This window comes from Rhipicephalus microplus, chromosome X (assembly GCF_043290135.1).
Source record: "Rhipicephalus microplus isolate Deutch F79 chromosome X, USDA_Rmic, whole genome shotgun sequence".
Taxonomy (NCBI): Eukaryota; Metazoa; Arthropoda; class Arachnida; order Ixodida; family Ixodidae; genus Rhipicephalus; species Rhipicephalus microplus.
In genome coordinates, this window is record NC_134710.1 from 226,428,223 (window position 1) to 226,440,386 (window position 12,164).

Sequence of the window (12,164 nt, forward strand, 5' to 3'; positions counted from 1 at the left end):
GTGTGGCAAGCTGTGTGGTGTAGAAAGTAGTGCTCGTCTTCCTAATGCCTACCTGCGAAACACCTGCTTGATCAGACGTGTTCCGAAGTGGTACACAGAGGCGGATCTTCTCGGATACATGAATTCCCAAGGCGTGATTCACGTCAGGAGGATTGTTAGAAGAGAAGTTTCTTCTACGAATGAGTGGAAAGTTAGACCCACGGACGTGGTGGTACTTGCGTTTACTCCAAACACCGAGCGACCTCCGACTGTTAACCTTGGCTTCACTCGACATGAAACCGCTGAATACACGGAGCCACCACCGAGGTACTTTAAATGCCAACTTCTTGGTCACGTGGCGAAATTCTGCAAAGGAGAGCTGCGGTGCAAACGCTGTGGAGGTCCACATGACTTCCAAATTTGCAAGGCGGACTTTCAATGCGCAAACTGCAATAGTGACCATCCCGCCAGTTATAGTGGATGCCCATTCAGAGTGAGTGCGCTGCATAGACGAAAAGCCTTTTTTACGGGGCCTAAACCAACTAAAGAAACTACTGCCTAGTCAGTTGCTCAATCACCTGAGTATTTTCCTGCATTGATGGAAGAAAGAATATCAACTAGTCCAAAGAATGAACGTGAGGTGCAATCGGAAGAATGCTTCCTGAAAACACCGGGCAATGCGAGTCAAGCAAAACAAGGAGCCATGCCAAATGAATCTACTCAAAACATTTCTACACAAGCTACCTATGCCAGAGTACTGAGACAAGAATTTGAGCAGAAGACAAACGGACATGAGGAAAATACTGACGACACTGCGAAGATTGTCCGTGTTCTGTTTGCCGCTCTACGTTCTCACCTAGCGACAATGCCACCTGGTACTGCGAAGACCATGCTGCAAGCCGTGGTGACTCTAGAATCAGTGCGGCTTGGTTGTTTCGGGCACAACCAGCAGTAGGATGCCGAAGGTCAAGCCTGAGTGCATGTTAAATCGCCGAAAAGGGCCTATCATAATGCAGTGGAATTGTGCCGGCATTGTTTCTAGCATCAATGAACTACACCTGTTTTTGAGAAAATATCAAATTCCGATCTCGGCTCTGTCGGAGGCCGGATTACCGAGACAAAGATCAATCACTCACAAGAACCCTACAATAACGACTTTCCCAAATGGAAGCGCCGCTGTGTATATACGAAGAGAGACACCACACGTAGCACTCAATGTGGCGGACTTGTGCACAGATGTTATAGAAGTTTGTGCGATCAGGGCACCGATAAGAAACCGCAAAGTCAGCATTGCATCGGTGTATGCGTCTCCTCCCAAAAAAAGTTCCATCGAAAAGTTTTTGGAAGACCTGTGTCATCGTTGCCCAGCTCCGCGCATCATTTGTGGTGATTTCAACGCGCATCACACGTCATGGGAAGACAAGATTTCGGATGCACGTGGACGTTGTCTAGGAAAGGCTATTGATAAGCTAGACTTATGCATTGCAAATGATGGCAATGTAACATTCTTTAGGCCCCCAGCTTGCACAAGTATTACTGACTTGACGTTGCATTCAAGTGACGTTCAACTCACGTGTTGCACAGCTCCGGATTGAATGGCAGTGATCATTTCCCTATATTGATCGATGTTGTTGGCTACCATTTGACGGTAACTAAATCCTGCAAACTAACTGATTGGGATCGCTACCGAGAGCATCTAGATTACCGATCAGGGAATATGTTTCAGGATATGCTGGCGAGCAAAGCGACTGCAGCCACTACACTTAAGCTACCGGCACATTTTCTAGTCCTGGACTTAAAGCTACGTGATTTGTGTGCAGCCAGAAGAAGGGCAGAGAAAAGGCTTATGCGAAGAGGTGGTGAACTTGCTAGCAAAACTCAGTTCAACAGACTTAATGCAGCAATACGGCGATACAGCAACAAACTTTGGAGGAAACAATGGGCAACGTTTCGTGAGAGTTTAAGTGTATTTACTCCACTGTCAAGGATATGGCGAGTAGTAAATAGGATCGGAAGCACGCCCGAGCCTTTGAGACCATTTATTGCCTTCGCGTTATTCAAGGATACATCAGGGCCGTCTCTAGCCTAAGAGTTTGCTGACGTGTATGTAATCGGAAGAGAAAGTGAAACACCTTACCCACTTCCGCCTCATTCCACATCTGCTGTCGACGCACCTTTCACGCTGCGAGAACTTACGTCAGTCGTAAGTTATCTCCGTCCACGCTGTGCTCCTGGACCTGACGGAATTACAAACCAAAGGATGTCAAATCTATCTGAAGAATTGAATAGCAGGCTTCTGATGCATTTCAACTATACTTGGGAGTCGCGAAACATTCCTCAAGCCTGGAAAATGAGCTGGGTCATGCCAGTGCTGAAGCCAGGTAAAGACAGAACAGAACTGGCATCATACAGACCAGTATCACTAACTTCGTGCGTAGCGAAGCTGATGGAGAAGCTGGCCTGTGTTTGGCTGACATGGTGGATGAAAAATCACAAGGCCCTTCCAGCATGTATGACTGGGTTTCGGCAACGGTTGAGTGCACAGGACAACATCTTGGACTTGGTGAGTCACATAGAACACCAACAAGCATACGGCTTTTCAACTCTGGCAATATTCCTGGATGTTTCAAAAGCATACGACTACGTGTTCCAAGGTGCGATAGTTTGTGGTCTTGCATCTATGGGAATAACGGTGCACCTTTTACGCTTCGTTCAGGCGTTTCTTAGTGATCGCTAGATTCAGGTGAAGTTAGGAACAGTGCTCAGTAGCTCAAGGAAAATCACCAAAGGAGTGCCACAGGGCACTCCTGTCTCCACTGTTGTTCAATCTGGCCATGGCTGGTTTACCTAATGCTCTCAAGACTGTGAACAAGGCAGTAAAATATCAATTTATGCCGACGACATATGCATCTGGCTGTATGAATATCAACATAAGCGATTGGAAATGATTGGCCAAAGAGTTCTACTCTCCACACAAACCTAGCTTGAATCTATTGGACTAACCATATCAGCTGAAAAGTCTCAATTCATGCTATTTCAAGGTATGCGAAGACGAGAAACAAGGATGAAAATATTACTTCCTGATGCATCAATTAAACAAGTTAAGTACATGAGATTCCTTGGAGTCACACTAGCCACCACGATGAATTGGCGACGGGCAGTAGACAAGACAATGATAGCGCTGTCACCCCGTGTAAACAATTTTTCGATAGATGGCAGGAACAGGCTGGGCGAGTCACCCAACATCAATGATAGAATTGCACGAGACAGTAATTGCCAATCGTGTGCTTTTCCAATTGCCTCTGATCTCTCCGAGTGAGTCACAGTACGAACGGCTGGAAAAGCTTCATCGTAAAGGCCTGAGAGTTGCTTTGGGAGTGCCAAGTTTGCAGCGAGCATAAAGGTGCTTCATGAAGCTAGTGTTCCGCCATTACGTCTTCTCGCCTCTCAACGACTGCTGACACAGCTTTGCCGACTTGGCGAATCGAGCCCAGGACGAGAACTACTCAGTCGCCTTGGGCGACGCACGGAATCGCGAGCTTTCATGGCCCTCAACACCCTTCGCCATCTTATCATCGATTTTCCTAAACAAAGACAACTTTTACAAGACCAACCTTGGTCACATGAGGATGTTGACTGTCAGGTGACGATTCCACAGATGCACAGCAAGCGTTCTACACCCACAGCTTAAGTACGTTCTTTGGTACTTGAATATATTGAAGAAAAACACGTCGATCATTTGAAAGTTTATACCGATGGATCAGTCGACATAGTGCGCGGAGCAAGCGCTGCAGCGATTGTGATCCCGTCTCTAAAGGCGTCGCCGGCAGTGCGACTAGAGTGCGTTGTTTCATCAACAGCATGTGAAAGCGTGAAAATTCAGGCAGCCCTGAAGAAACTGAAGTTTTGTAGGGAGCAACAAGTCGTACTGTTTTAAGAAAGTAAGCCCCCTTTGCAGCGGCTAAAACATAGATTGCTTTTGAATCGATGCACTGAAAGATCACTGCGAATCCTTAAAGACCTGCATGGCATTGGTATAAACATTAAGTTTTAATGGATTTCATCACATGTGGGTATAGCGGGTAATTAGGCCGCTGACAGACTTGCCCGGAGTGCTCTGGAGCTTACACCAACGAAGAAGGCTCCCAAAGACAATCAGCGTATCTTACGAGAAGCTGTCAATAAGCATTTTCACTCGTTATGGCGGACGCCTCACCAGCCATGTGTGACACAAGGGATATCAAGGGAAGATGCCTGCTTGCTTCATGGCATCCGAACGGGATCAGCGCGTACACCATGCAGCATGGCTCCACAAGATCAGACTCTCCGTGACGCCCTTGTGCCCGAAGTGCAAGTAAAACGGTGATATAGAACATTATTTGCTTAAATGTCGTGAGCTTAAGAAGGAACGGCAAGGTTTATTTGAGGAACTGCAACAGTTAGGCTCGCCATGTGACAGCGGGACTGGTATTGTGTTTCCGCGTGGTTCCTCGATCTTTAAGAAACAGGTGTCGTGACTTCTCTTGAACTTTTTGATTGCTACAGACCTCGCATGTGACTGGTAATAAGTGACCATTATGTTTGGGGTATGTGCAGCGAGATAGAGTACCGGCACAATATTGCACGTGGAATAGCACAAAGGTCGCCGTCTTATGCAGGCTTACGTCGCGCTATGCACGATTTTTATTTTAAAAGCCTGCTCGTGCTTAGTTAAAAAACAAACAAAGGACATTAGCTACAATCAGCAAAGAAGAAACCGGGCGGGGCAATCGCCCGCAAACTATGCAAGGCTATATCCGCTGGCTACCTACAACATCCTTAACCTTAATCTTAACGTAAAAGAATGTACGTCCGCCAGTCGAGTCGGCTACGCCAGAGAACACCTATTTATGCTACGCTATCTGCTGCGCTTCTTCCCAGTTTCCCGAGATATTGATGCCAGGGCCTCACCGTGGCGTTGTCGTCGCTCCGCAAGCTTGAGCTTGGGTGCAAAGGCTCTAACACCGGCATATTCACCATAGGCAATTTTGAACCGTCATATTTTCTGAACATTGCAAATGGGCACACATGAATTACTGAAAGCGTGTTTTGTCTTCATGATGTAAGCAGTTTGTAGATAACACATTTTTGTTGAATTTCAATTTAATTTTATTTTCCAGAATGACCTTTCTTTAAAAAAAGCTTCATTCATTTTCTTTTTTCTTTCACCACATGTAGGAAAACAATCTTTCGTAAATACGTTGCAAAGACTTTGTTGTATAGTTGAAGGTTCTGCGTGAAATTCGAAACACACCAAGGCACGTCAAAGTTAGCATTTTTTTATTTGGGCCATGTTTTTCTTATTTTTTTTCCTGTATTGTGCACAGCATAAGAAAATCATGAATTCAGTGCACAATCACGCCAGTGAAAAAAATCTTCGGCACAACCTTCAGGGTCAACGCCATAGCAAGCCCACGAGGCGGTGGGACTCGCTTGCTGGATTCCGTGCCGACCGGTTGTGCCCTCGCGATCTTTTACGTCAGCGTAGCTCTGGCCGACTGGGCTCGCCCTACGTCATCTCCTGACGCCGACGACCTTCGACAACAGTGTAGCTCTGACCGACTGGACTTGCTCTACGCCATCTACTGACGCCGACAAGAGCTCTCGCATGTGGTGCCCCGTCCTCGGACTCCTGTGACCGTGCTCCCATCTTTCCTATCTCTCCTATCCCCTCAGTTTGTTGTCGCTCCTTCTGGCTTACCACCTCACGTCTCTTCCTCTTTTCTACACCTTTACTCCTACCCCTTTCATCCCTCCTCACCCTCATCCCTTGTCAGCTACTGTTGAGGTGTCGCTCACTGAAGCAGACAGTTACGGGGCTCACTTTTCCCTTCTCACTTAGCACCACTTAGAGACGGGATCTTCGGTCCTCCACGAAGGCGGCCTATGCCCAGGCCATGAATTTGCTTGAGTTATTAGTAAAGTTGTTACCACCACCATCAACTTTTATAGCTCGCGTCGAATTTGGCCATGAAATCGGAGAATACTGTGGTAAGCGATAGCGGGACGCCCGCGCCGTTGCTTTCAAATGTATTTGTTGGTGCACTGGTAGCGTCATTTTCTGTTTTTTTTTGTTTTGGGAATAAAAGTTTTGGTTCCATGCACTCTAAATACGCCCGCGTAATATATAAAAAAAGCTATAGGAAATCAAAGTATCGACCGGACATGCATGTTCGATCTCTCGCGGAAGGGCCTCCCAGGCCTGATGATTTTGAAAATCCAGCGTTGGGGTCGTGAAAAGATTGATGCCAAAAGTTATGGTGGGCTGATTCCAGAGGTAGTGCAACACACTCGATCAAAACAACCCTCGTATCAAAGTGAAACCCTGATGAGGCTCGTGAATAAAAGAAATACAAAAAAAATTCAGCACCGGTGGTGCGTGCGCATGAACAGTAGCAAAAGTCAGTAATTAAAAGTCTCGTGAGATGTTTTCACCTGGGCTTGCTAGAGGAAATGTAAATTTGTTCGCGCTCCTGATAACGCTGGCCGTATCACGCCGACTACAATATCGCGTAATATGCGAACAGATTTTTTTATGGTTTAGCCATTCTGTGTGGGTGGGCGATCGACCTTTTGTTGTGACGTCGCGCACGCCAAGTGACGTCAGTGCTGATGGTGTGAGTTTGGAGCTCGATAGTACCGAAGTCTCATGCTCTAATCACCACTTCACAGGAGCACGCGTGATTTAGCGAAATACAACGCCTTTAAGAGTATGCACATGCAAGCAGGAGCGTTTAGATTCTCGGCACGTCTTCACAGCCTTGACGAAGTGAGTCGGTGTTAGATTTTTTGCACTGGCAAGTGGCACTAGAGGAGTTGCTGCTGTACCTTGTCTTCTGCGATGGACAGCTTTAGTAATAAAATACGACAAAAAAAAAACGTGCACGCACAAGCCAGTTTCGGAACTAGGAAAAAGCGCCTGATGGGTAGTTTCTGCATAATTAACAAGTAAACAAATAAATTTACTTTCGTCACCACAATAATTTTGATAACTGATATCAACTTTTTTTTCTCTCCACACAATGCGTCATGACTTTGGCGCAGCGCTGAAGAGTGCTCTGATGGCCGCACTGAGATGTGAGGACGTGCGCTCCACTGCCGTATTTTTGGACTTCATGAACGAGGTCAAAATTAAACCGAATAACAATAATTATCTCTGGTACGTCCCAAAATCATGACGCGATTATGAGGGACGCCGTTATAGAAGTTTGACCATCTGGCGTTGTTTAGTGTTCACCGAAATATAAGTACACGAGCCTCTAGCACTTCGTCTCCATCGAAATGCCTCCGCCACGGCCGGAATCCGATCCCGTGACCAAAATTAACCCGTATCCCTTCACCATGGCGTGTTATGTTGTATCATTGATACGTTAAACGTCACCATTTCGGTTTTTTTCCCGCTTTATTGAGTGCGGAATATTTATCGGTGGCGCATGTAGTGATAGCGGACGTCATGACGAAGCGCTGTTACATTCGCTGAAGGATAAAGCGGAACGTGTGCGAGGAAGTCGCGATGGGGCCGCCCTTGAGGCAGTGCGCGACCGCGCGGCCCAATGATCTGGGCTGCGCAGTCATGGTAGCGGCGCGTCGTCGGAGCGTCGCAGCCCCCTCTCGATTAGCATCGGCATTCCGGCCGGGCGAGGAGCACGCAACGGTGCCGACCGAGCGGCCCTCACCCGGAAGAAGCCCGGGCGAACTGGCAGGACCACTTTTGCCTTTTCGGCCACTGGCCCCCTCCCTCCGGATCGTCGTCGCCCTCAAGGCCAAGGCCAGATCGGGGCAAGCCCGCTGTTCGGCCGCCCGCCGTCAGCACGACCGGCCGCGGCTCGGATGCGATGGTCCAGCAGGCGCAGGAGCCCGCACTCAGCGCCTATCAGCCGCGCCATCGAGCCTCGGTGAAATATCATCGCGATCCGGGCCGCCCTTATCTGAAGGTCAACCAACCGGCGGCCTCCGCCGCGCGGCGCAAGTCGAGCGCCCAGCGGCAATAGGTTCTTTGCGGCTTCACACGCCGCTGCCACCATGGCCCGAACCCGGCTGTTGCTGCCCTGGTTACTGGCGGCGCTCGCCTGTCTCGCCGGTGAGTACCGCTCTTACGTACTACGCACTCCCGGCGAGGCCACAGCGACCAGCTCTGGCTTTGCCTGCTGCACTTGGTGTTTGAAAATAATTCTGCACGTGGCTTCACGAACGCACGCTTGCATATATGCCACCTTTTTGCGGAAGGTATGAATACCGTAGCTGTGAAGTCGGTCATCTTCCATGTGCTCTGGGCTCTCCCGCAAGAGCTCGGACAGGTACGCTCGCAATCACGAAATCTTGCGCTTCATGCTGAGAATGATCCTGGTTTCGTCTGATGCACGGCCTGTGTAAATTCAGTGCGTATAGCTCGCACAGCTAACGCAATAAATCGTCGTTTTGCAGTGTTTTGATATATGACATTGAACAACGATGCCCCGCCACGGTGGTCTATTGGCTAAGGTATATTTGGCTGCTGACCCGCAGGTCGCGGGATCGAATCCCGGCTGCGGCGGCTGCCATTTCCGATGGAGGTGGAAGTGTTGTAGGCCCGCGTGCTCAGATTTGGGCGCACGTTAAAGAACCCCAGGTGGTCAAAATTTCCGGAGCCCTTCACTACGGCGTCTCTCATAATCATATGGTGGTTTTGGGACGTTAAACCCCACATATCAATCAATAAATCATTGATCAACGATGGACAGAAGCAGCCACAAGTGCGCGATGTGCTGTGACGCTCACGTGTGCACTCACACACATGCAGCGCCTCACGACACACACCGAAGAGATGGTTAGCTGCATGTCAGCACCGTTACGTTTATGCAGTAATTCAAACCATGCTGCGTTCGTTAACTACCGTAGTACCGTAAGTGTGCGTATGTGGTGGTTGGTGGTATGGAATTATTGCTTTCAAAAAGTGCTCTCTTTGCACGTGTTCTGTTTTGCACCAGAGAGCGCGCACCGACGGTTTGAGAAGGAAAAACACCAGTTCTGCATGTCCTACATTCACTTTGCACGTTGCTGAGTTGACGTTTTTTTCTTCCTGATTGAAGCTTAACCAAAATGTGCACTGAAGGTAGACTCGTGTCGACAGACTTGACCGAGTGGTATACTCGCCAAGCCAGTACTCTTTTTTTCTCGTTATACACGCTCTAAGAGGGACTCTAGGCGTGATGCTTCGTTCCCCGGAAAATGTAGCTCTACTGCGCGCTGCGAAAGTGTATTTTGCCGTTGAAGTTGGTCCCAAAGGTGGTCTCTGAAGAACGCGGGGTCAGCCCCATAATACTGACTCAAGCGAGGGTTGGTGCGTCATTCAACGTTTAGCGAATTCTTCGTCACAGATTTTCGCGACGCCATACAATTTTAACTGCGGTTATAACTTGAGACAGCTACGACGTAGATAATGTTCTACGCACACACACACTATATATATATATATATATATATATATATATATATATATATATATATATATATATATATATATATATTCTTTTCCCGTCCTTCAAATTTAAGAACACAAAGAGAAGTATAATATGCGTGTTGTACATGGGGAGTTGCGTTCCACATTATGTCAGTCGCTTACATGTTGCGCGCCGATGCAAAGCTGCCTAAACTGTAGATTATAAAGGTGATCGAATAATGGCCTGATCTCAGTTACGTCTCCTCCGTCACCAAACTGCTTTGAAGTGTTGCCCCTGTAATTGTTCTCAACCTCGTGCCAAGGCCGCACAGACACCTTCTAAGCTCTGTCGATGTCGCGTGTAATTTATTCAGGAATGCCTGTACGTGGATCGTGGACGTGAAATGCGGAGCGCTGTAGCGTGTCAAGCGTCACGAAATTCGTCTAGACAGCATCTCGGCACCCTCTGCTTCGTGTCTCGACGTCGACTGCAGCCGCAGAAAACAGGGCGAGAGGGGAAGCGCCGTTTGCGAATTTCCTGCGCCAGCAGCGGAAACCAGCGGTCTTCGAACCATTATCGTTTCTCGCCCACCGCTATCTGTTCGCTTTTCTGCTGCAGCGAGCCACGAACCATGCTGCAGAAAAAATGCTCTTTTTTTAACGTGTGCGACGTGTTGCCCACTTAACGTGTGTGCGTGCAACAGACTAAACAGTCTGAACATATTAAAAAAAAACACACACACACACATTCTGACATGCTGCAGAAGTTTATCTCTGCGCTAGAGATAATGTAGTAAATGTGTATATTCACGTCTGCGAGCACAGTGGCTATACGATAGCGTGGTATACGTGTCACTATCCGCCTGGCCACATCGGGAGGAGCAGTGATGCTACTCCGATTTCGCCGACTGAAAAACAACCGGATTTAGACGCCGCCGACGGCCTGGTGATGGCTGGGCGGCGCGAGCTACACCACTGCCGCAGTTCACGTGTCCTTGGACGCCGATAGCACGTACTAAACGTGGCATGTGTTTCTGAATTGACAGTTTAAGAGTGAAAGGGGGTGATAGAGAGAGTTGCGATGGAAATAGAAGTCACCGGGCGCATTAATTGCGAATATTCACTCCCAATTTCGTATAATACCTCGGCGGTTAGTATGATATATATATATATATATATATATATATATATATATATATATATATATATATATATATATATACACACACACTGCTGCAGTCGAAGGCCGTGCCACGGCCGAAACGTTAGTAAAGACAATTTCCTTTTCAACTATCTGCAAGTTCATTTAATATAGAAAATACCCGGACCTGTCGTGCCTTTTCTTCATTTTCTCTCTCTCTCTCTCTCTCTCTCTCTCTCTCTCTCTATATATATATATATATATATATATATATATATATATATATATATATATATATATATATATATATATATATATATATATATATATATATATTGTATCCTCATCTCTAGTTGGTGTACATGAAAATAAAAGTAAATGAAAAGATTTACTTTCGACGGCCACAGTCGGCAATGCAACTAGGTGTACAGTCGTCCGCAAAAGTTTACGGACCACGTGAGAAGAGCTTCCTCGCGACATTTCCGCTATGTGGGCGGTGATTGACAGCAGCGCTATACGCCCAAGACGCATTCCTCCCTTATTCGATGACCTGGTTATCTTCCCATCGGGTGCGAACCTTTTTCCCACCTTGCACGTGCTTCTCTCTTAGAGCAGTGTGTGAGCATAACTTGTATTCGTCGCAATATTTCTCACAAAGTGATGTTTTTCCCGACGGTACACCGTTCGAAACACGTCGTTGTAGCTTTGAATCTGCTATCGCAGCAGAAATGTGAATATCGTACCGCATGTAAGTGCACTGCGTGAAAACAACGCGTTGCGCGGCAGTAGAAAGTTGATTTCGTCATCATAATCAGCCTGAATACGCCCACTACAGGGCAAAGGCCTCCCTCATGTTCCGCCAATCAACTCGCGGTCCTGTGCTTTCAGCTGCCCCGTTATACCAGCAAACTTACTCGCATCTGCCCACCTAATTTTTAGTCTCCCTCTCACACGTTTGCTTTCTCTTGAAAGCAGTTGCCGCTAATGACCCGTGGTTATCCTGACTACATGCCCGGCACATGTACATTTTTTGTTCTTGATTTCAACTACGATATCATTAACCCACTCATGTTCCCCTACGCACCCTGCTCTCTTCCTGTATCTTAAGGTTACACCTATCATTTTACTTTTGATCGCTCGCTGCGTCGCCATCAATTAAAGTTGAGCCCGCTTCGTAAGCCTGCAGGTGTCTACTCCGTAGGTAAGTATTGGCAGCCGTTATATACCTTACTGAGGAAAACTTCTAGATGCCTAAACCACCACAGGAAGAAATACACACAGAGAAAGAACGTGACGCTCTTTCACTGCGTGTCTTTCCTTCTGCGGCGGTTTAGGCGTCTAGAAGTTCCCCTTAATATGACAAACCAACTAGCCCAGCAACAAGTATATACCTTCTTTTTGAGGGATAACGTTAGACTGCCATTCATGGTTTGAAAATGCTTGCCAAATGTGATCCACCCCATCATTATTCTTTATTTTACTCCCATGGTTTGGCTCCGAAAATCAATATACCACTGAACAAAAAGAAGACCGGTTTCCAGACCAGCGCGGTGGTCAACGGTAGATGGCGCACTGCTAGGTGGCACG

At 47.4% G+C, this 12,164-nt stretch overlaps 1 protein-coding gene across 2 annotated transcripts in view; it reads left to right on the plus strand.

Moving 5' to 3' along the window:
- Positions 1-7,682: 7,682 nt before the first annotated feature.
- The window catches only part of Mtp (microsomal triacylglycerol transfer protein), a 62,741-nt gene continuing 58,259 nt past the window's right edge, over positions 7,683-12,164 (plus strand). Inside the window, exon 1 of one of the 2 annotated variants that reach the window (XM_037435663.2) lies at positions 7,683-8,098. In XM_037435663.2, coding sequence (XP_037291560.2) covers positions 8,041-8,098 — 58 coding nt within the window. In that variant the 5' untranslated portion in view covers positions 7,683-8,040. The remainder of the gene's footprint in view (positions 8,099-12,164) is intronic. The other variant, XM_037435662.2, reaches the window with a different exon arrangement.